Source organism: Zootoca vivipara, chromosome 2, assembly GCF_963506605.1.
Source record: "Zootoca vivipara chromosome 2, rZooViv1.1, whole genome shotgun sequence".
NCBI lineage: Eukaryota > Metazoa > Chordata > Lepidosauria > Squamata > Lacertidae > Zootoca > Zootoca vivipara.
In genome coordinates, this window is record NC_083277.1 from 48966291 (window position 1) to 48991587 (window position 25297).

The following is a 25297-nucleotide window of genomic DNA, read 5'->3' on the forward strand; positions in this document are numbered from 1 at the left end:
TCAAGCTTTTACAGTGCCTCAACTTTGTTGACTGTGTCTACAGAATAATTCATTTTACTCCCAGTCTATAATATCCGAATGAGCAATCCCAGAAAGTTTATTTACGTTGCTTTAGAATACATTTTGTTTTAAGTTGACTACAAGACTACCTAGTCTAATCCTGAGAGATGCTGCGGGCACAAACACTTTAATTGGATTTCTGACATTTAAATGTTGGGCTTCTAGGAACATTCATCTGCGTATCTTCACAAGGATCATTTTACAGCAGACAGCTTGCTCCCTGGTTGCACAGAGAAATGAGAAAGCCACACTTATTACTGGTAGTGCCAGTACTATGATTATCATTAATTTATAGAACACTATCAATGTATGGTGCACTTTACAAAGCAACATAAGCAATAAGGCAGGTCAGCTGTGGGAAAGACAACAAAGGAAGGGAGCGAGGAATTGAGAGACGTGAGGAAGAGGAAAAGAACACCAGCTATGCAGTTAACCTCCTTTACCTTCATTTTAGTTGGTGAGTAAGACTAAAAGGTTAAAGGAAATTCTTATCAAAAGAGTTAATGTTGCATTGACTTTTAAACAAAGTGTATTGATATGTACGAGACTGTAGTGATATATTTTATTACTACTACTATTACAATTTGTTACCCACCCTTCTCTCTAGGTCTTAGGGTGGGTTACAATTAAAACACAACATTAATATGGAAACACAATATTAAAAACAGTTTGAAACAACTAAATATACAGAATTATATAGGGTGTGTGTGTGCGCGCACACACACACACACACACATCAGTGGTGCTGTATGTATATGGGTAAACTTGCATTCACCTTTGACTAAAGTGTGCTTATCAGTGGGAGATGAACGAGCAAGGACACGAAGTTTTGGCCAGATCTTGTCAATGCGTTCCTGTTCAATCTGAAAGAAAGAAGGATGATACATTTGTCAGTCTTTCAGAAACCTTTCCACCACCATGTACCCTTTAGAATAAATGTCACTTTAAGGTTAAATCAGGTCCTCCCTCAAAGAGGGCACATGTTGCAGTGAGACCTGGCAACCAAACCCTGTGTTGTGGGTGGGTATGATTGACAGTCACAACACCCAATTGGTAGGTCCCTTGATCCAGGGTGCAATCAGGCCAATGGGACGCAGCCTAAACAGATCAAGGGACCTATAAATACCCATGCACGTGACCCAGAGCTTCCTCTTTTGGCAAGTGCATTGGAACAAGCAATATTAAAGAGTACCATCTCTCCCATTCAGAAAAAAGGAAGAACGTGAGGATCAACACAGCACAAGACAAATACAACAGGTTTCATTATCCACCATTTTGTAACTATTTTATAGAATATTGTATGTTTTGTCCTGCCATGGCTTACATCTCCTTTCTCATTTCGGATCCTTCGGTTAAACTCTTTCCCCTCGATGCAGAGGAAATCTTCTCCAGGGTGAATTATCCCACACTTTATTGCAATAGCACGAGCTGTATTGATGTTGTCCCCTGTGACCATACGGACTGTAATTCCTGCTCGCTGACACTTTCTTATGGCTTCTGGGACCTAAAACAGTGAGATGAAAATGGGGGGGGGGTGTGTGTAATCAAAAACAAGCTGATCAGATTTGTATTATAATATTTTAGAACTTACTGTATTATTATTAAACACTAAAAATAGCAGCAAGAGTACTGTGAGACCAAAAGAGATTGGTTTTCTAACTTCCCCAAAAGAAGCATGATGGGGATGTAGGCAACACAAGTAAGACCATTTCTTCCTACAACAACTTATACCAGAGAGAAATTTGAAATCATTATTAACTTAATGTTCAAATCCAACCTGTTATGACTGCCCAAGATGTTTTCCTGATGAAGTAGAATAGCAAAATATAATTACATGTATTGAAACTGACCAAACTGACAGTTCCATCGTACTTTAATACTAATTATAGGGCAGTAGGCCGGCTTAGGGGATATTTGGCACACATAGGTTTGTCCTCCCAACACTTTGCCACAGCTCCCTGCTTATGAAATGGCCACTCCTAATAAGTTACTGCTTGCAGAATACACTGTATTCCTGCTATTGGTTTAGGTGGTCATGCAACTCTTTTATAGGGATTAGAAACAACTAGAAACCTAATGAAAAATTCCCAAAAGGGACTGAAAGCCTCTTATGTAGCTAGGATGAATTGAAAATAAAATTCTGAAAGGTTCATAATGGAATACTATCCTAACAACACCTAACAGTAGATGTATATGTTACATCTCACGATTTTAAACCAGCAAATGCAAATTCAGCACCGCCTTACCAGATTATCCGAGCTCAACTATTCCAATAATAGCACCAGGGAGAAAAGGCAATGGGAATGCATGTTCTCTATCCTCTATTCAGTGGCTTACATTTTTTTAAAAAATCCCTTGCCAATACTAAAGTCATTATGAATAAGTTATAGGCCTACAAAAGATCACTCAAGGAGAATTTATACTTGAAAATCAGCATTATGTCCTGAAAGCACAGATATATTGCTAAAGCTCAACGTAATCAATAGGCGGATGGCAGACTGCTTGGAAGCCCTACGTAAGCGGTTTCAAACTACATAAAGGAAGAGTGTACTAGAGGTGAAATAAACATAAATGTAATAAATAAATAAGTACCAGTGGAACAGCTTAAGGAAGTTGTGGTACTTTCACAACATGGGTGTAATGGTATCGGTGCTCACATTCAAGAAGTGTGGGTGGAAATTAATGACTGGTAAAGGAAGTGCAGTCCGTGCATAATCAGATTTAGGACTGATACACTTGTGATACAATCTTGAGAACAACCAGGTAAGAAATAGGACATTAGCATGAATTTTCATTAACATGTAGTGTGAGGCACCACACTATAGTTATTTATTAGAACCTTTTCACCCATGTGTAAGTCCTCAAAGTGGCTAACAACCATGGCATATGACATAACATGATAAGGCTGAGGTTAGGATATTGTTATGATATATTTTCTTTAAAAGTTAATGTATGAAAAGATTCAGTAGAAGGCAAACAAAAATGATCAAGGGGTTGGAGTGCTTCCCCTTTGTATGAAGTGGCTGCCACCCACACAACTGTGTTTCATGTGACAACTACCACATTGCTTTTTTTTTTTTTTACGACTGCAAGGGTGCAGGGAGCTAGTTGAACCAGAGCCCAGGCAACTACTCACTTTCTGTAATCAATAAAGTTGTGGCCTAAATTCTGCCAAACACCAAACCAAAATTTGAGTCATGTGTGAATTTATTTAGGGGGGAGGTTTCTGGGTCTGAACACGCAAATGTGATCTTTAACTATGATAGTGCCTCTTGCTTGCTTAGATGGAGAGACAGGTGGGGAGGAGTGGAATGACAGAGTATGCAGAAACCTCCATCTTCTGTGTATCTGAAATATAGCCTACTGTACATATTACACCAGTGTTGAAAGGTCTGCATTGGCTCCCTATTACCTACCAAGCCTAATTCAAGGTTTTGTTGTTGAAATTTGAAGCCCTAAGCAACTTGGAGCCAGGACACATTGCAGATTGCTTCTCCCAGTACAGACCAATCTGTTCTTTAACATCTCCCAAGGAGACCCTACTGGTTATTCAATGACCAGAAGATTATTCTTGAGGTGTCTTCCCTCAGGTAATTTGTAAGGCAGAAACAATAATCACCTTTCAATAACTGTTTTCAAAAAATTACCCAAGTTTTCCTGCACTCTGTTGCTTACCTCTTTGCATTTGCTTTGCGCACAGCACAGTTTTATTTGTGATGTAGAGTTATGTTTCTATCCTGTTTTTTAAATCACGTTTTAAAGGCAATTTTATTAAATGGTGTTTCATAGGGTAAACTTACTGTAAACTACTTAGAGATTTTTAATATTTTAAGCAGAGCATTTTTAAAACAGATAAATAAACAAAGGTAACAATGACATCAGTTGTTCTGCCCACTTTTGCCTCTGGAACCACCCACCACTGGCATGCAGCCCCTGGAAGGCTTTCCACAGGGTAATGTGACCTTCGGTGTGAAAAAAGATTCTATACCCTTCTATATACAGTAAGGTAAAGGTAAAGGGACCCCTGACCATTAGGTCCAGTCGTGACCGACTCTGGGATTGTGTGCTCATCTCGCATTATTGGCCGAGGGAGCCGGCGTACAGCTTCCAGGTCATGTGGCCAGCATGACAAAGCCGCTTCTGGCAAACCAGAGCAGCACATGGAAATGCCGTTTACCTTCCCGCTGGAGCGGTTCCTATTTATCTACTTGCATTTTGATGTGCTTTCGAACTGCTAGGTTGGCAGGAGCTGAGACTGAGCAACGGGAGCTCACCCCGTCACAGGGATTCGAACCGCTGACCTTCTGATCAGCAAGCCCTAGGCTCAGTGGTTTAACCACAGCGCCACCTGGGTCTATATACAGTACCTGGAGGCAAATCAATGGGGCTTGCTTCTGAGTAACTCTGTATAAGATTGCACTTTTTTTAAATTAAGGATTTTCTTGGTTTACAGAAATATGTGCAATGTCTCTCATAACATTTTTACAGATCAGTTTCTTTGCCACATTTTTAGATACTGTTGGAAATGCTATATGGAAGACCAAAGTGCATTGTCAGGTCTTAAGAATACAGCCATTTTACCGCTGGGGGAAAATGAGGCATTTTCACATGAGGCCTGCTAGGAAAGAAACAGCCAAAGTTCTACCACACAAAAAAAATGTCTACCCAAAATTCTTCCCAGCTTTCAGTTGGTCTCAATCACTCACATAATTAATTTGACTTAGTAATGTTCCCCCCTGACTTTCTAAATATCAGCTCTGGGTGCCCATGTGCAACAAACGGACATAATATTTTATTGTTTAATTTAAAAAAGATGAGAATCACCTTCCCACTATCCAAACAAATGTGGTTACCTCTTAAGCTGTAAAGAAAGGAAATCATGCCCAGGGCCATGTGGTACCAGGTGTGAAATCTCCAGAAATATCCCTACTAAAATTCAAAATAGGGTTTGTTCTCTTCAGAAAGTTGCAATTTGGATCAGAATGACTACCTGCATCATTTTGCCCCGTAGGGTAAAAAGCAGCTCAGAGGGGCCATTCCGATAAGAAAAGGAGTACTGCACAGAGGAAAAGAAGTAAGTGTCCCCTTCCAGTCAGATTGCATCATCAAGGCAATGACGGGTTGAACAAATGTTTGCTGTGGGGCATTTTTGACAGATAGGTGGTGCCACCCACCTGCAAATCACCTGATGTCATTATGATGCCTAGTGACAACTTCTCAAGGGCTTGTTGTCACTGAAGGCACACTGTCACCATCACGCAGCTGTCAGCAAGCCCCACTTAGCAAGGAATAATCAGCAGCACACTTTAAACTTCTGGTAGTTCCTTTGCACCATGTCTTTACTTGCTCCAGGTGCGGGAAAGGGGGACATAGTTTGAGGGAAATGGCGCCGTGAGCCAAATTCGGACCCCTATCTAGATCTGTGTGCTGGGAGTTCCCCATTGCTGTCCTAGATTCTAGGACTTACTTAATAGCTACTTAATAAAGTATCCCCCTGCTGAAGAAGGAAGAGAATGTAGCAGGTGGCAGTACTGACATTCAGCAGCAGTAAGAAATATTTTTGTTATTTTTTGTCTTATTCATGCATGTTTTCTACCAAACATAACTGCAGGTCTTTTAACTCAGACAATTCCTACACAGTTCTAATGATTTTAACCACACTGCTCCAAAAATAAATAAAGCAGGCTGTGAGATTATCACAAAGTGAAAATCACCAGAGCTACAATGGGAGCTGCTTGTTAGGAGTGATCGGGCGTATGAAGTGGCTGCTACCCACACAACTGTGTTTCATGTGACAACTACCACATTGCTTTTTTTTTTTACGACTGATGTCTTACAACTATTTTATTTCACTATCCAAAGGACTACTTTTGTATTCCATTGTCACAACACATAGACCCATTTCTAGAGAATGCACAGGCTGTTTTTAAACACCATCTTGGTTTTCACGTCGAAGCTGCATGTATACTTTCAGAAAACTAAGCTGTCTGCCTGTCTGCCTATGTCTGTTTCTAAAATCTCTAAGCAGTGTGCAAAAACACAAGCATAATAACACTAAAGCAGTATAATAAAAATACAGATAAGAATAAAAAAACCTAGTAATAACAGCATCCAACATTATGGGTCAGGGACTGATTTGTAACGCATAATTCCTAACCCTATTTAATTTCTATGCCAATTTCTCTTAGTGCCTCTTGCCCAGTCAGCCAACTTTCACTGCCACCAAGTACTGAGGACGACTGCTTATTGTCTTATGAGCCAGGCTTTCTAACAGTTACCTCTCTGGTCAAACCCAGAAGCTCCCTATTGATGTCTTCCTCACTGCTCAGTGACCTTAGATAGCCTTTCTGTTAATCTTCAGCTTAAGCCAGTGATTTAGCTCTTTTGAGGCAGACTATACTACTAGGCTCCCCCTAGCCTCAATAAGCCTCTTGCCCATACTGCTTTTCCTTTTCCTTCTGCTCCAGACTCCAGCCTTCTTCTTTCTGCCTCCTCCTCCTTCTCAGCAGTTTCCTTCAGTCACACACTCTCCCAATACTCTCCCAATACTCCCAACACTCGCCTATTGATGCTCTAATCAGCCTACACTTCAACCAATGAGGTTTAAGTAGCAAAAAAATGTCGTCGTCCCCTCATCAGATCACTTTTCCTGTCCAAGAATTTCTATCCATCAAGCCAATCCAAAGTTCACTTTTATAATCCTCTCAGTCAGTATAAAAAGTACCTAGCTTTTACCAGTCCAGTCTTATGTAATTAATAGCCAACGGTCAGCTGCCAATTTAACATGAACCCTTATATTACCTTCATATAAAACAAACTTTGTCCCTATAAACAAATGGCAAAATGTGATTTCTCCACATAGGTGCTCCTCACCATGGTGGTTACCTAGGCCTCCAGTAACAAAGATGGATCTATCAGTACCCCAAAATTCAAAAGGCTTCCTTCAGAGTCAGTGCAACCCTATCCAGAACTGGTAAAATCCCAGGGGGACACTCACACAGAGAGTCTCCATTTTACCAATCTGCAGCTTAGCAGTGCATCCAGGGACCAATTAAGAACAATCACAGTGTTTCCTGATTCAGACTGTAATGACAAGATAGAGTTGGGTGTCATTAGCGTGCTGACGTTTGGAGAGCAAATCTTCTAACAACTGCTTCCAGCAGTTTTGTATCAATACTAAATAGCATTGGGAACAAAATAGTGCTCTTTGGCATCCCACAGCACAGCTACCAGAAGGTGGAGACATAAAAACCAATGCTATTCTTTGAACCCAGCCCTGTAAGTAGGGGTGGAAAGACTGCAAAACAGCAACTGACAGAAATGGTCCAGGAGGATACTGTGGTAAACAGTACTGAATTAGCTTGCTGAAGTGCCATTTTGAACACATCTTGAAGCAACTAAACCGTTGGGAGGATGAAATTAGGACCTCCATAATTCTTTTTAAAAGTTATCAATTTAAAAACCAATATTTTTATTTCAAACTGCCATGCAACATTTCACCCAGTGAACAAGCCATTTAGTGAATGAGCCGAATCCTGTTTGCAGTGGGAGACATTTCATCTAGCTATACCAGAAACATAATGGAATGGAAAACAAGTCATGTAGCCCTTTTATAACCACCTACTGTTTGTTAATACATTATCAGTAATGATGTCAAAAACCATCATAGCAAGTGTACCCATTCATGTCTTGTAATAAACAAGCTCCCCAAATGAACATATTGTTATCAGTTGAGGGTTGAGAGCTGAGAGGTTTGGAGACAGGGATGTGACCTGGAGGAAGAGCAGCAAGCAGAGAGAGAGAGCCATCGTGGATCTCTGCTTGAATCCAAGGCTAAGGCTATGGCTATGGGAGAAACAAATCCCTCTTGGGGTGTTAAGGCTGTGAACTGTAGACTTAGGTTGTATATGTGTGTAAATAAACCATATATCATTAAGACACCACAGTCTCTGCTGTGCCGCATTTCCAAAAGGAAACATGAACCCTGGGGAAGCACCTGGAACCTCTGGAATCTCACACCACTTGGAGATTGGGGTGGCGTGCAACAATATATAAATAATGCATCAAAGCATGAGTCTTCTAGTACTACTCTCAAACGTGCTAAAATACGTGTTTGTGTGTTTTAAAAAGAAACATCTCTATGTGCAGACTTGCTTGGACCTATTTCTACCTACCAATTCCTTCTTCCTCATACTAGCTGCAGTCCTCAACAGCACACTGACCATCATTCCACAGGGTTCCCCACACCTCAGAAATAAAATGGGTATGTACAATGAATGGAAGCAAAAAAGGGAGGTGGGAATGTTGCATGAATGGGCCTCTTGATACAACATGGTGTACTTTTGGCCACACTGCAGTACAAAGAATTGCTTTCAAAAACTGAACTGTAGGAAGCATATTTTTAAAATAATAATAATAATAATAATAATAATAATAATAATAATAATGTGAGTGCTTTAACATTCTACACCTAAAACCTATTTGGAAATTACTATTATTAGTTCATGGAACTTACTTCAAATGAGTATGGTTTAGGATCAGGGCTTAAGGTTAGCATACCTCTGGTCTTACAGGGTCTTCTATGCCAACCACACAAATGCAGGTCAGGTCAGATAGAATGTCGTTTTCATCCTCCCAGTCTGGTTCAGGGCTGCCGGGGAAGTCTCGGTAAGCAACACAGATAGTTCTCAATCCATCACAGGCCATAGGTTCAATCACTTTCTTTACCATCTCATCCCGATCACGAGGTCTGAAGATGCGAGGCTCGCCAGCTGCATTAAGAATCTTAGAACACCTGGAAGGAAAGGATACCAGCAGCAATTCTACAGTTAAGGAAAAATTTACTAGGCAACAAAGAATAAAGTTTTCAACATGCCTGAGATATAGCGTTAATTTGAATAAATAGCAAATTTATTGGTACCTTCCTAAGCCAAATGGGTGATGGAATTCTAGTTAGATCTATCAGCGGAAATAATGAATTGTAACATCTCTTTGTTGGCAAAAAATTAATAAATGTTGGAACAAAGACGGAGAAGCCGCCTTGAATGCATAACAAAGGTAGTCTGAATAATGTGAGGGGGTTCGGTGTTTAAAAATCATTGGTCTTGAACCTAGAAGAACTGAATTTAAGTTTAACAAGTCCTGAACCAGACTTAGCTAGCCACTCATAGTAAGTCAATTAGTAACAGTGAGAACTATTGTGCATCTCATACATTCATGATAAATAATATTACACACTTTGAAATGTGCTGCTGTTATTCTTAAAATAATCCAAAGCCGACATTTTTAATCTAAACTTTTTCCAGAAAGCAGAAAAATAACAATTTACCTCTTTGTGGTAAATAAGACAAAAGGACATGTGCCATGTCTTCCAGGAATTTCTTCTACATCTCACTTAAATGAATGGCAGCTATGCATACGAAGTAGTGCTCTTCCTTAGCTCCCATTCATTTCCATGGGACCTATTTAGGAATCACCTAATACATAGTGTCTCATAGGAGAGCACTTGATAATGTAAAAACATGTTCCATTGTCTAGCTGTACATTTATGGTCTCTGTGTGTGCATTTGTCAATCTGTGTTGGTAAGATTTAAACTAACCAAATAATGAGAGCTGGATCGCGCGCATACCCAAATTTAGTGACTTGTTCAAAGCAAATATTAAGTACATACTTCTTTAGGACAATTTCAGAAGCTCCTTTGCTGTACATTCGGAAACTTTCATCTGGCATTTTGATGACAGTACTCATTGATTTTCTCACAGAGTTAAATGTGTATACTTTGTAGAGCTTCTCTTCAGGCATTTGATTCCGGGCAGGCTGGTAATCCTGCTTTAGGTCCAAGACAAACCCCAGCAATCCACACTCTGTCTTGTTGCCAACCTGGCGAGGTAGACCACCATCCTTGTCTGGTGGCTAAGGAGAAAGAAAGAATTGGGATTTCAAACTTTCATTCATGTCCCTACAACATAAAGATCTTACACACTATGCATGTGCAGCTTTCCCTCTAATATTTCCCTTTCTTATTTTTTAGTAAATCATGTCCGCCCTCAAAGAGGGCACGTGTTGCAGTGCAACCTGGCAACTGAACCCTGTGTTGTGGGTGGGTATGATTGGATAGCCACAACACCCTATTCACAGAATCATAGAATCATAGAGTTGGAAGAGACCACGAGGGCCATCCAGTCCAACCCCCTGCCAAGCAGGAAACACCATCAAAGCATTCTTGACATATGCCTGTCAAGCCTCTGCTTAAAGACCTCCAAAGAAGGAGACTCCACCTCACTCCTTGGTAGCAAATTCCACTGCCGAACAGCTCTTACTATCAGGAAGTTCTTCCTAATGTTTAGGTGGAATCTTCTTTCTTGTAGTTTGAATCCATTGCTCCGTGTCCGCTTCTCTGGAGCAGCAGAAAACAACCTTTCTCCCTCCTCTATATGACCCCCTTTTTATATATTTGAACATGGCTATCATATCACCCCTTAACCTTCTCTTCTCCAGGCTAACCATACCCAGCTCCCTAAGCCATTCCTCATCAGGCATCGTTTCCAGGTCTTTGACCATTTGGGTTGCCCTCTTCTGGACACGTTCCAGCTTGTCAGTATCCTTCTTGAACTGTGGTGCCCAGAACTGGACACAGTACTCCAGGTGAGGTCTGACCAGAGCAGAATACAGTGGTACTATTACTTTCCTTGATCTAGATGCTATACTCCTATTGATGCAGCCCAGAACCGCATTGGCTTTTTTAGCTGCTGCATCACACTGTTGACTCATGTCAAGTTTGTGGTCTACCAAGACTCCTAGATCCTTTTCACATGTACTGCTCTCAAGCCAGGTGTCTCCCATTCTGTATTCGTGCCTTTCATATATTTTTCTGCCAAAGTGTAGTACTTTACATTTCTCCTTGTTAAAATTCATCTTGTTTGCTTTGGCCCAGTTGTCTAATCTGTTAAGGTCATTTTGAAGTGTGATCCTGTCCTCTGGGGTATTAGCCACCCCTCCCAATTTGGTGTCATCTGCAAATTTGCTCAGGATGTCCTTAAGCCCATCATCCAAGTCATTGATAAAGATGTTGAATAAGACTGGGCCCAAGACAGAACCCTATGGCACCCCACTAGTCACTACTCTCCAGGATGAGGAGGAGCCATTGATGAGTCAGTCAGTTACAAATCCACTGAATGGTAGCATTGTCTAGCCCGCATTTTACCAGCTTCTTTACAAGAATATCATGGGGCACCTTGTCAAAGGCCTTGCTGAAATCAAGATAGGCTACATCCACATATTGGTAGGTCCCTTGATGCTGGGTTTAATCAGGCCAATGGGATGCTAGCCAAACCGATCAAGGGACCTATATATGCCCATGCACATGACTCAGAGCTTCCTCTTTTGGTCAGTGCATCGGAACACCCGCCCACCTCTCACTACTTTTAGGGCTTGCACGCTTGACCTTGTTATGCTGTCGTGTGTCGTCTGTCATTGGGACAGGGGCACGGCAGGAATTTCCCCCACTTGGCTGATTGGCTGGTGCCACTTGGGTTTCGCTTGCCGTGTAGCAAATTGTCACAACTTGTAAGGTTGCGGATAGGCTTTGGTTCAGGTGATAGGGATGGGGGAACGCTCTCGCCATCCCTATGTGAAGGGTATTCTGTTAAAAGAATCCAGGGACTCAATGGTTTGGTCAACCCTGTGAGGGGGTTGTGTCCGTGCCTGAGTCCAGGGGGACATCTGGGTGGTGGACATAGCATGTCACCCTAGACTGATCTATGCTGGTCCCCTGAGTCAGCGCTACCTGCAACGGTGCAGGGAGCCAGTCGAACCAGAGCCTATGCAACTACTCACTTTCTATAATCAATAAAGTTGTGGCCTAAATTCTGCCAAAAACCAAACCAAAATTTGAGTCTTGTCTGAATTTATTTAAGGGGGGAGGTTTAAAGGTCTAAACACGCAAAGCAGCTGCAGTCTGAAATCTTGATTGGAGCGCTTGTAGAGGGCCAGGTCAGCTGCCTAACCTTTCCTCTCAGGCAGACTTTCTATTCAAAATTTTCCCGGATGCTGCTTTCCACCGTGCAGGCATTGTGTAGTAAAGAGCAGTCTGTCCCCCACTCCAGTTTTGTGCTCCAAACTGTAGGCTTCTGCAGCCCATTGAAAATGAAAAAAGGTAAGAGCAAGGTATGTGTAACTTGCCACCTGGGTCTTACTCTGAAAATCTTAACTTACCACATGAGTTCAAATAAATAAAGACATTTCACCCTCTCCCTTTCCTTACAGAATGCAAAGCGGCCAAGAAAATAATTTTAAAAATCAAATAAAAAAACAATTTTGCACCAAGATATGCACATCCAGAAGATAACATGTTAAAAGATAACATGTTACTTCTATTGCAATTCTATTTAACAGTGATCCTTAATGTTAACAGAATGGAAGAGAGCTGATCTACTGTAGTTGTTAAAAACATGAGCTTTGAACTGTTCTCTGAAGTTCTCTGTTGAAACCCTATTATAGTTATGGGTGGAGACACTGGATTTGAGGAAAGCCATTATTTCTTGTCTGAGCTCTCCATCTGAGGATAATAACGAGCATTAGTAGGGTTATTATTGATTCATTCATTCACCTTGTACCGTAAAGATATCAAGGTAATGTACAACAATACAAGGAAGTAAATTGTATTCAAGAAAACATAACAAAACCCTCGATGTGATCATCTTGGAATTTTGTACACACTGAGTACCTTGGCAACGGTGCCTCATATTAATCGCCTTTCCTGCTCTTCAGCAACTTAATAAAGGCTTTAAAATTCACTCAAAATAAATGTATTTTCCTCTGATAATATGTTTTAACCATCATGACAAATAATTTCTAAAAGTATTTTAGAACTGTAACTTCTTAACAAAAGAATAAAAAGTGTGACCCCAAGACTAGGGACTCAGCTACTTTAGTAAGTAACTAAGTAAGTAATTTTTTATTTATACCCCACCCTCCCTGGCCAAGACCGGGCTCAGGGCGGCAAACATCAAATGTCAAATACATTTAAACACAATCAAACAATTGATTAAAATACAGCTTAAAAATTAGAATCAGGATAAAATTAAATGACTGTCCATGAAATTACAACCATAGGGGTCGGGAACCTCAAGTATTCATCCATGTTGGTCCCATATGAGCTGATAAAAGCGCCAAAGAGGTAACTTATAGGGTCCCATAGAGGGGGGGTCAAACTGGGCCCGGACCAAAGGCCAGGCAGAACAGCTCCATCTTGCAGGCCCTGTGGAAGGATATCAAGTCCCGTAGGGCCCTGGTTTCCTGTGATAGAGCGTTCCACCAGGCTAGGGCCAAAGCTGAAAAGGCCTTGGCCCTGGTTGAGGCCAGTTTAACTTCCTTGAGGCCCGGGACCTCCAAGATATTATTGTTTGCGGACTGTAAGGTCCTCCACGGGGCATACCAGGAGAGGCAGTTAGTAAAGAAAAAGCATTTTATATGTGTTATAATTCTGTGACACCAGACGGCGCTGTGGAGTTCTGTCTTTTGCAACGTGATTTTGCACTTTGAGGTTTACAATGCATTTTTCTGAAATGCTTTTTTGATGTGTCTAGATCCAGCCCATAATCTAAATAAATTGTTTGCATCCACCAACATATTTCCTCTATGCAGGCTTGTCCTCCCCAATTGGGACAGGCATTTCTGCTGTGGTTTAAAGTAAGTTTTAATAAAAGATACTCATTGTTTTGAGTGTACATGAGTAAATGTAAGTATAAATAAGAAAAGACAATAATTTTCAGAAGAGGTCTTAAATTCTCTGAGACCTGCTAGAACAGCTGCAGATCCCACAATCTCACCATGGTGTAATAAAATAAAGCATACGGTGGTGAGAATTGGCAGTGACATTGCCTCTCCTGGAATGTTTTAGCACAAACCATCTGATTGCCAAGCCAGTTTCCTTGCAGACTACTGTCTGCAATCTGTAGTGAGAATGAATCTGCTTTACACTTTAAAATGAAATTATTTTAGGCTGTTTCATGTTTATTAACTCTCAAAATTAAAGCAAAGAAATAAAAGAAATTTAACTCTGCTATAATGAAAGCTATTATTTTCTTTCCACCTGCAATTTCTGCTAATCATACCATAAATCTTTTCTTGCAGGCTGAGTATCAGCTGTACCAGACTGCTATGGTGGCTGACTGCCCTGTGTCTAAAGTGCTCAACAATCAAAGTGTTTATTATTATTATTTGTATACACCATTCAAATTAAAATAGAGTCTTTGTAACCAAGTATTTGCCGGTGCCAAATAAACTTACATTTTTTTAAAATGAAAAGAAATATGGAATTAAACTGAGGCTGAAACATGATATAATGTAAAAACAAAGTTACCTGGAATTTTTGAAAATAATTGTTCAGAAAACTGTCCTAACCATAAATCCTGATCAGAAGAGTTATGTGAGACAATGAAGTTGTGCAATCAGGCTGTTGAACTCGCGATAACTGTGATAACTTCTCTCATTTGCCTAAATATACAATAATCCACTATTCATTTTTAAAACTTAAATCTTTGTTTAGTTCAGTGTTGTAAAACAACTAATATTTCATATCCCTAAGTAAATATATTGCTCTCATCCTCACACATATACACACAGCTTAGTCCTACAAATAATATATACATTTACTGCAAACACATACAACCCTTAAAAAATCCTTACAACTATAAGGCTTTATCCTCCCTCAGAGGTACAATTGCCAGCACATTTAACAAACTATACATCTCACTAGATGCCACTGATGAAGCCCAATTAGCTGATGTCTTCACCCAGTCACAAATCCAGCAAAGCAGGGCATTTGAAAATTCTATTTAGATCATGGGCAAATAGTACAGACGATTGGCTCTCCACATACCTACTTGCAAGCCCTGAATAGTATGGTATCATTTTATACCCAATAGCCTAGATTGACTCTTCGAGTAGATGAGAAAACAACACTATTAATATTTTTTTATACTTTTTGTATTTGAAGCAAAATGTAATTAAATCTTGTGTGACCAATGGAGACACTGGGAAAAGTCCCATTACAGTAGCAGGATTCATTGTACTGACCTCTGCTTGTGGAACAGATTAGTTTTATTCAGCCCTTAATGTTTGCTTTATTAATTTTTTTAACTGCTTATGCATTTTATTGACAGTCAAGTGGTATGCAAATTTTGTTAAATATCACTAGAGAAACTGAAGTGGGAAATTAGCAAGCATGGAATTTACTTGGGAGGGGCTTACAGATGTTTTTTAGGCATCAGTGGGCTGCAGATGCTGCAGTATACCATACTGTGACTGCTTAAGTAATATTGAAGCTTACTTAGCCTGCCTTCTCAACCACCTCCTTCTATGCCCAGGGCAAGGGAGGAAAAGGAAGTCTGTTTGCTACTGTAAACTGGCTTGTTAGTTTCCAAGAATAGCTGCAGAAGAGAAAGCAAGCTAAACAGGCAAAGGCAGTGTGGGAAACTGGGTTGTTCTTCCCTTTTTATCATAGTGATTTGACCTCTACCTGTAGACAAAAGGAGATGCTATTCAGATGTTTTGATTGTCTTCACCGGCACCTTGAAATAATATGATATGTTTCAATAGTAGTTATGTTACACATCAGTCACTAAATAGCCTAGTCTACAGCTCACATGTATATATGTCTGCAGGACAAAGAAAGCAGGAGCCTATAAGAAACTCTACTACTGTAGTAAGATTATAAATAGGCCTAAAATTTATTGAATTACATGCGCTTCCCAGAGGCCCAATAGCAAGTCAAAGCTACATTAAGTAGAAACAAAATAAAATACAGTATAGACATTTCTAGATATAATGCCTTCAAAGTTTCACAGTGCTCAGGATTCAGATAACAGGAGAGTAATTTTTATTAAAAAAAAGGTACATATATATTCAAAACTATTAGTCTGAAGAGAAATACATGCCACTTCTCTTACAGTTGTCCTTGAAAACACACACATAAAGAACAGTTATCAATGGCACTGTAGTTCCTTGTGCTTTTCTTAATGTCCAGGCTGCAATTTTAATACTACAAAGGCTTTCCCCACTCCATTCTTATCAGTGACTCTTAGGGTAGAATTTGATATTATTTATGCAAATATCACTTCCCAAATACTGAAGCAATGCAAATGTAGACTCACAGAAGACATTAGTAGGGGAGAATTGGTGGGTGAGAGGGAACGTTGCTTATCTCCTCTTCAACCCACCAGTTCTTCCATAGGCTTTTTAATATGTGCATAAATTTGGTCTTGAAATCTGGCTGGAGTTTTTTATTTAAATAGTCAGAGGGGCATTTGTTGAGAAGTGGATAAGGAAAGGGCTAAACAGAACTCTCAGCTACAGATTCTTCTTGAAACTCTTTTTCCATCCACACAACAAATAAATAGTTCCAACTTATTCCTCTTTAAGCAAAATGTAATACAAAAACAGTATGATCATTATTCATCTAAATCAGGGGGTAGGGATTTGATGCAGCCCTGCAGCTATTTCTGTACAACCCTTGGGACTCTGATTAGGCCACACCCACTCCTTAGAACACACCTTTCACCTTCCCCGTTCCATGCCATTGTTGAGTGCTTTTTGTCTGACTGGATATGTGTTCCTGAACTGTGAAAATGCATCTTGCTTGTCTGGATAGATGGATATTTTGTGTGTGTGTGTGTGTGATCATATTTACTAGCCAGCGTAAAGTAAGCCATTTTATCTTAGCCTCAATCCCCTTATCTGCAATAAGAAGGATAATAATACTGATTTAGTTGTTAGGATTACAAGTAAGTAGTCCATGAGACACACTTTGAACAGTGGAAAGTACTGTGCAAATGTCATCCTCATCATTATTATCATTATTTATTACTATATGGCCCCTGACTTGCTTGAATTATGCAATAGTGATCTGCGCTGTCTACAGGGACAAAAAAATGTGAAAGATAAGTTAATAGACTTTGGGGGCCTTTTGACATTCTTTGGAAGCCCACTTCTTACCTAAAAATATCAACTTCATGAAAATTTGTCATGGCACATGTAAGTTACAAAACAGAATAGTTTTCGAAACATTTATTTTAAAACCACAACACATATAGATGTAGATTTTTCAAGTTCTTCTTACTTTGGCCAAACATTCACACAACAGCATTTTTATCACAGTGGAAAGAGAATTCTAAGTATCGACAGAGATTCCCCAAATGTCTTTTTAGTGTCTGAAATCAAAGCCTACCTACCAGAACTTTTGAAGTGTAAGCGCTGTTGATGGCAATTGCATTAACCAGCACATCCAGAATTTTGGCTGGAATGGTATCTGGGTCGGGGATCTCTTTGTAATGGGCATCTCCAACGTACGCTTGTACTACTGTCATCCGGTTGGTGGTTAATGTCCCTGTTTTATCAGAGCAGATGGCTGTAGCATTACCCATCGTCTCACACGCATCCAAATGACGGACCAGATTGTTATCTTTCATCATTTTCTGGAAAAGAAGAAAAAAATAAAGCCTATTTGGTAAACAGGTTGAAAATCCCTTATGCCAATTAAATGCATAAGCATTTTTGAGTAGTGCAGATGGATTAATTTTTCCTCAAAATCCCATTTGCACTTGTAGAACATAGATACAGTAGTAATTTCAGATACACAAAATGCATTTTTACAAAATTCCTGTATATGAGGGATTAATGTGACTTAATATCTGCCAACATTTTAATGGTGGGGTTTTTAGGCACATGAGACAATCAGCTGAACAAGAACAATATAATCTGGCTACAGTTTTCAAACATCAGTACAAAAATACTGAAATTCATTTGAAAGACACACACACACACACACACACACACACACACACACACACAGCATTAGACCAAAGTAGGAGTGGACATATTTCTTTCATTCCATTTTGTAATTCTACAGATGGCTCAGTCCTGTGTTCCACTCTACTTATCTTCCAATTTTACATTAAGGATTTCTATAATTAATTTTGGTAACAGTGCATGTACAGTTTGCTCTTGCTGAACTTTCCATTTCTTCCATTTCCATTATTCTTTTCCATTTAGGTAAGCTGCGTGCATGAGTGATCGTGCACATTTTTTTTAAAAAAACCAGTCATTTCTGTTTGCTTTGTATGCTTTTCACCATACAGTTGTCTCTACACCACTGCATTTACATTTCTTGTAATGGAAAGGTTCTGGTGTTAGTTTTAGACTTCAGTGGAGCTCTCCACCCAAACACTGATCCTTACTTGTAATGGAAACATTTGCAAGGGGGGGGGAGGAGAAAGGCAGGAATGGAACTCAGAGAAACACACATGTTAAGCTAAACATTCTATTATGAATGTTTATGGTAGCTCTCGCTGCTCTCTATGCCTTCCTCCCTTTACCAGCCTTTTTTGTTTGTCTATATGTCGTTGTTGAGATTGTATTAGTTTTGTTCTTAGTTTATATAAACACAATGTTTCAGAACTGCTATTAAAAAGCCAGAATATTAAAGCTACTAAGAATGGTATTAAGCATTGTGGTGGCAGGAAGCCATCAGTATAGACAGCAGTCTTTATAAATTCTGGAAATCCAAGCCAGGAAAAATGGCAAAAAAAACCTATGCATGGGTACCGCTCCACAATCCAGGAAAAGGGGAGAGGGAACCACTAAAACACTAACTTTGAAAGGAAATTCAGAAGCATCATTGGGGGAAAGACTTAAGGGAACATTAAGAGACCTCAAAGCTGAATATCAAATGATAAATACTGTGCACATCTGAGTGTTCTTTGGCCTGTGTAAGCAAATTGAGGATGAGAGGAGGAAGATGTGCATTGCACATGAACCTCTAATGCAATGACTCAGCACTCAGTTTTCTAATATTGGTACAGATATTTTGCCATCTGTAATTGAGGGCTTTACTAGGTTAAAGTAATGCAAGGTGATAAGCAAGCATGTTAAGGGAGCAGATAAAGAGAGGATGTGGTAATTGCAATTTATCGAAGAAGAAGTAATAGTAGTAGTTTGGGGGAAAACAGGAATTAATGTTACAACAATAAGTGCCTACTAACACCCTGAAAATATCCTCTTCGAGGAAAAAGAAAGACAGTAAACCAGGCATCCCCAAACTGCGGCCCTCCAGATGTTTTGGCCTACAACTCCCATGATCCCTAGCTAACAGGACCAGTAGTCGGGGAAGATGGGAATTGTAGTCCAAAACATCTGGAGGGCCGAAGTTTGGGGGTGCCTGCAGTAAACTCTATTACATTTCACCACAATGAGTACCAGTCCCGTACTTACCTCCATACAAACTAGCACAGGAGACCCTAATCACACAGTACTGAGATCTGCTGTCCTAAGGCAATTAAGTTCATTGTGAATTGTAATTCAGACTCTGCTTTGGTGTTTGGGTTCCCATTCAAATGCATTTGCATTATTTACTGGATTATGTTATTCATGCATATTGAAAGCCTACCACTGTAAATTGATCTATTCTAGCATAAGTATCCCCCCCCCAACTGCAAAATGGCCGAACACAATGGCACAATGACACCTGAGGTGCTTCAGTTTAAGTGGGAATCCATGTCTCTTCATCCAAGTCTAATTGCTTCATTCACTTCTTTAAAGAGATCCCCCTAAGTAAAGCCCACCCATGTTATTGTTTGAACTATTAGTTCCACAGTAGTGAGGGAAGTTTCTCTAGAGAAATATTCTACTGTGCACAACGTCAACATTATTCTATTCTATTCTATTCTATTCTATTCTATTCTATTCTATTCTATTCTATTCATTCTCTTCTCTTCTCTTCTTCAGCTACACTTTTGATCTGAAGACAAGCATTCTGAAAAACTTTTAAAATTACACTGACATGCAGTCCTGTTTACCTTACCAAACAGTAAAACAATTTTAAGTGGTCTATGAACAAATTAAATAACTATGCAAAATGATTGTTTTTTCCCCTCTTGGTTTCAAGACTGTTGCTTACCTTTACAGAGTATGCGAGGGAAATAGTAACAGCAAGTGGAAGTCCTTCCGGAACAGCAACTACAAGCACAGTAACACCAATTATGAAGAACTTAACAAAATACTGAACATAGATAGGTGTGCATTCAGGCAGCCACGGCTTCTTGCTGACTACGAAGTTTTCAACAGTGAAGTATAATACTAAGATGATGACGGTGATGGCAGACATCACCAAACCTGAAACAAACAAACAAAAAAGTTAACTATTACTATAGCAAGTGGTGGTGGTGGTTGAAATCCTGTGAAAAATATATTTTTATTTAAGGCATCCTGCTACAACATTTTTCTGTGTTAAAATCTCAGTTTAATCATTATTGTGTCTGACAGCTTAACTATGAAGCCTGGAGATGTGATCCAGAATCACACACACATGCAGCCCATCAAAATTACTTATCTGACTCTGCATAAGGCAGCGTCCTATGTAATATTTCGAGATCTTGAGCTCAGCTAAAGCTTGGGAGAATTGCAGTGGACTCTTATCACTACAGAGAATGAGCAGAACCCCACGGAGTCTCAGTCTGGGTTCCAAAGAAATGTGTTTAATACTACAATTGCTTTGAGTGCCTTGAGTGTGGAGTGCAAAACCACAGAGTACTAATCGAGTTCCATGTGCAAAAAAAAAAAGGTGACAAAGGGAATGGCTTTGGGAAATGGCTTTTATCTAACATGCACAGATCTGGCTGGCAATTAGTCAAAACTCTCTAGTACATTCCTCATCGCAATAGGCTACCCCATCCAATGGACACCATACCTGCTTTCCCTATCTGGACAGCCAATTTAGTCAGCTTCCCTTGAAGAACAGATTTTTCTTTCTTATGCATGTTAGCTTTCCTCTTGTCTTTATCATCTCCATCTCCGCCTTCAGCACTCTTCAGCGGCTGCATCTCCATTGCAGCAGCACCATCCTGCTGTTTGGCTAACAGTGCAGAAGGGGAAAAATTATTTAAGAACTGTAGTGTTATTTCAAATGTCTAATTTAGAAAATGAGATATGTGGCATTCAGTGTTAGCTTCTGCACCACTGCTTTCCTTAGAACAGTTGACATCCCAGGTTATTTTGATAAGATTATAAGCGTCTAACCATTTCCCAGCCTTCAATTTACAAAGCACTTTAGAAATCATACACAAAGGTCTCCTTCTGCCTCCTCTTCTCTAGAATGAAAGCTTGTTGGTTTTATAGCAGTTTTTCCACTTTTAAGTTCTTTTTGAAAAGTTTTTCTTGCATTTATATCACACTATTATTCTGTTGTTTGACCCAAAGTGGCCTACATGGGGTCTCAGGTCATCCCCCTTCCAAGGTACTTACCAGACTCAGACCTGTTTTACTTTAGCAAAAAGTGGTTTCATGAGACCTGGATATGAATAATAGATTTATGACCTATATAATCAACTATCTAACTTTTTTTTTTACACCAGAAGCCTCTTCAGAATTATATAATTAAACTGCCAGCGTCACCTACTCCACCTCCTTTATTCAGAGGCAAGGTCTGAAGATTACTTCTAAGTCTGCTGGCAGCATGCTATACAAGTAGGGATGGGAGAAGAATTTTATTCAGTTTGCATTTAAAGCATAATTTATCAAGCTCACACTTTCCAAAACAATATGAGAACACAGCCATCCTTCAAAATTTGCACCTATCTGAATTTTGTGATACATTTCTCCCGCCAAATAATGCTTATAAAAACACATATATTAGGAGTGAAAAAAAAACATACAAAATGGCATTATATTAGGAGAGACTGCTTGCAAAAATGTGGACATTAGTCAAAACTGTATACAAATTGAGTTAATTAGGAAAAATGCAGAAAAAACTGAAGGCTTTTCATGGTGATCTGTTGTTTTTAAAATTCACTTGCTGCAGAAATGTGGAAAACTGAATTCAAGATTATAAAGATGAGAACTGAAATAAATTTACAGATCCTTTCATCCCTACTAACAAGCTTCCCCATAACAGAGAACCCTACACTATTAGCGAGAACTCTTGAATTATTATTATTATTATTACTATTAATAATAATAATTTATATGCCATCTTTTCTCCCAAGGGAGTCCAGGGCTGCAAAGACACAAGCAAAAAAACAATTAAAACATCTAAAAACAATTCGAATACAGCTGCAGACTAGAAAAGATCTCTACTTAAAAGGTTTGTTGAAAGAGGAAAGTCTTTGTGTGCCCAGGCATAGAAACATGCAACCTAGCCGGTGGCAGACCAATGAGGAATACACATGACACCGATAGTTGAGATGAAGTAGGCCACACCTTTTACCATAGGTGCCAAGTTCTGGATTGAAAAATCCGGGGTCATCAGCGCCGCGGCACCGGAAGTCGCTTCTACGCACTTCCGGATCTGCGTGGAAGCAACTCCCGATGCTGCTGTGCCCATTTCCAAAACGTCCGCAGCGCCAGAAGTCACTTCTATGCACTTCTGGACATGCGTAGAAGCAACTTCTGGCGCTGCAGACATTATGGAAATGGGCACAGCGGCATCGGAAGTTGCTTCTTCGCATGTCCGGAAGTGCGTAGAAGCGACTTCCGGTGCCGGCGCGGCACCAGAAGAACATGGCCGCCGGCAGGAGCTCTGTAATTCGGGGGAGTACGGGGTATTTTGCCATTTGGAACACCTGCGGGAAACGGTAAGAAAATATGGGGGTTTCCCAGGGAAAACGGGGTACTTGGCAGCTATGCCTTTTACTGATTACAAATTTAAGTAAGGCAATGGGTGTGAATCTGGCGTCAACCAGCTCACCTCATGGCTGATGAGAGGTCTGGGTTGACCCTGGGTTGAGTGTTGTCCCCACAACAGGTGTCCCTACAATCCATGGAAGTACAATGGTTCTGGGCTGGGTAGCAGCCATGCTGTGACTGCAAACCACAGCTTCCCCAGGATTTCCAGGTAAGTGGCCATTCCATAGATGCCCAAAAGAGAATGCTAGAATGCTAAAGGTCGGATTCCTATATTGTGTGGAACGATATCTACAGGAGGCCCTCACCTGCAGAGTGCAGTGATTAGTATAAGGGATTAGACTATCAGGTATGTGTATGTGTGTTGAAGCAAACAGACTTACAGGTTCACTGCATACCTTGCTACTGAATGGGGCAAGGTCAGAGCTAGAGAGGGTGGTGATGGTAGTGTACACAGATTCAAGGTTCCACCTTCATTTTAATTTTATAACACTTGAAGAAGTCAAATGTCTCACAACTGCAGTATGTTTTTACAAAGAATTCAGTATATGGGGAAAAAAATTACCTCCTATCTTCCTGTAGAGCAGTGAAGCTCACTTTAAATAAATCGTCTGGAGAGAAACGTGTACCTTTCTCTAACAACCGTTAGCCTTCATTTTGCAAGGGGACACAACTGTACACCACACATTTAACCAAGCCCTGAGAGGTTCCCTCCATTTCTTTAAAGAGGAAAGCAGCCTTTGGAAGTGCAATTTTGAGCAGAGAAATGAAGGGGAAAGCGGTGCTTTACTCCTTCTCCATCTACCATTTTTATACTAGCATATGTTCCAGGGTGGTAGAGTTTTTCCAAGGTAAATCTTGGAACAAAAGTTCTTGAATAGATTTAAGATACTGATTTTTTGTTCAGTTTACTTAGCCCAGGAGTCAGCCTAGACATGACAGCAGAACTGCATGCAGAAATGTGTATTGCATCGCATCCCTACTGAATGAGTGCAAGAAGCCAAATTCTTCCCTCTGCCTCAGCCATCTTTAAAGCCATTCCCCCCCCCCCCCGAGAGTGATTTTTAAGGAGAAAAAATGCCTATAAAAAGGTATTGTGCTGAGCCCTGCCTACCAATTTTGCAAAGCTCTTCTCTCACACACTCAGGGAAACACAGAGACACTGTGGAAGAGGCGATTATCTTTCCACCACTACCAGGGGGTGGGGAAATGTTGCTGAAATCTTTTGGGAGGGTGACGCTTACCTAACATTATGAAGAACTAAGCTTTGAAGAGGGAGAGCATTGGAAGATGTTATAGCACAACATCCTTCCATAGTTATTTCTAGGAGCACTCCAGCTAGACACTGAAGATCAGTGTGAAGATTTTCTCTTTAAGTTAAAAGGAAGCAAAGCCTCTTGCCATCTTGTAAATTTAGATAAACATCAAGTACTAAAATACCAACTATACAGAGAACATGTTAACTACCACAACTGAGAACCTATTCAAAGTCTTCTAATGCTCTAAACCACTCTCAAAAATATATGCGGTTTTAAAAATTACAATTGCATTTGAAGTAGCAAAAAACCCCAATCATTCCCCCCCAGTATAATTAAAACTGAAAACATGAAGAAATATGAGGAAAAGCAAAGGCAAGTGTTCAGATGGTTAGGAAATCCGGTAGCTGTAAGTTGCACTATAATTGCTTCGTCATCCCTGTGTGTCTGTCTCACATACTGCTTATTAAATTTGATGCAATAATAAAAATGCTGTAGGGCACAATTCTTAAGGAAATCAGCCCTGAGTGCTCACTGGAAGGACAGATTGTGAAGCTGAGGCTCCAATACTTTGGCCACCTCATGAGAAGAGAAGAATCCTTGGAAAAGACCTTGATGTTGGGAAAGATGGAGGGCACTAGGAGAAGGGGACGACAGAGGACGAGATGGTTGGACAGTGTTCTCGAAGCTACGAACATGAGTTTGACCAAACTGCGGGAGGCAGTGGAAGACAGGAGTGCCTGGCGTGCTATGGTCCATGGGGTCACGAAGAGTTGGACACGATTAAACGACTAAACAACAACAGGGGACAATATAGTACAAACTTCCCTTGTGCAATCCCAGCTGAAACTGAAGGGAGATGTGCAAAAGCACAACTATGGCCTTACATAAATTTAATGGTGTTGTTCAGGAGAAATTTTCCACTACTCATAGTATATTATGGTGTACACTGCTTAGAAGATCTATCAAGAATAGTTAGACATAATCAATTTAGCTTAGCACCAAGTAGGACTGTATGTGTTATTTCCAGTATTTTGAAATTCCTAAGAGGAACTACAAAATGTATTTTTATGGGCTTTATCTTTTTCGTTATTCATCTATCTTAGGTACAGTAGTTTAGAAAAACAAATGTGTTCAACTGTTCTATACCAGTTATATTCATTCTGCAAAGAAAAACATGTCAAAAAACTGCTGTTAGACAAATGTAGACAGCAAATGTTATATTGGAAAAATAGATACGATATTATTCACCAAAGAAAATACCTTTTGAGAATTCTGGTTTTTAATTTACACAGGGAATATATAC

The 25297-nt window shown here is 40.0% G+C and overlaps 1 protein-coding gene across 14 annotated transcripts in view; it reads right to left on the reverse strand.

The window, feature by feature from the left end:
• ATP2B2 (ATPase plasma membrane Ca2+ transporting 2) overlaps positions 1–25297 on the reverse strand; it is a 377201-nt gene that overhangs the window by 40565 nt on the left and 311339 nt on the right. For all 14 annotated transcript variants that reach the window (XR_009557107.1, XM_060271474.1, XM_060271476.1 and 11 more), the window contains 7 exons: positions 20805–20969; positions 20016–20230; positions 17293–17535; positions 9732–9973; positions 8620–8854; positions 1385–1564; positions 836–923 (listed from right to left, as the gene is read on the reverse strand). Coding sequence is in view for 13 of the 14 variants with exons in the window: in XM_060271474.1 (XP_060127457.1) it covers positions 836–923; positions 1385–1564; positions 8620–8854; positions 9732–9973; positions 17293–17535; positions 20016–20230; positions 20805–20969 (1368 nt within the window). In the remaining variant the exon portion in view is untranslated. The remainder of the gene's footprint in view (positions 1–835; positions 924–1384; positions 1565–8619; positions 8855–9731; positions 9974–17292; positions 17536–20015; positions 20231–20804; positions 20970–25297) is intronic.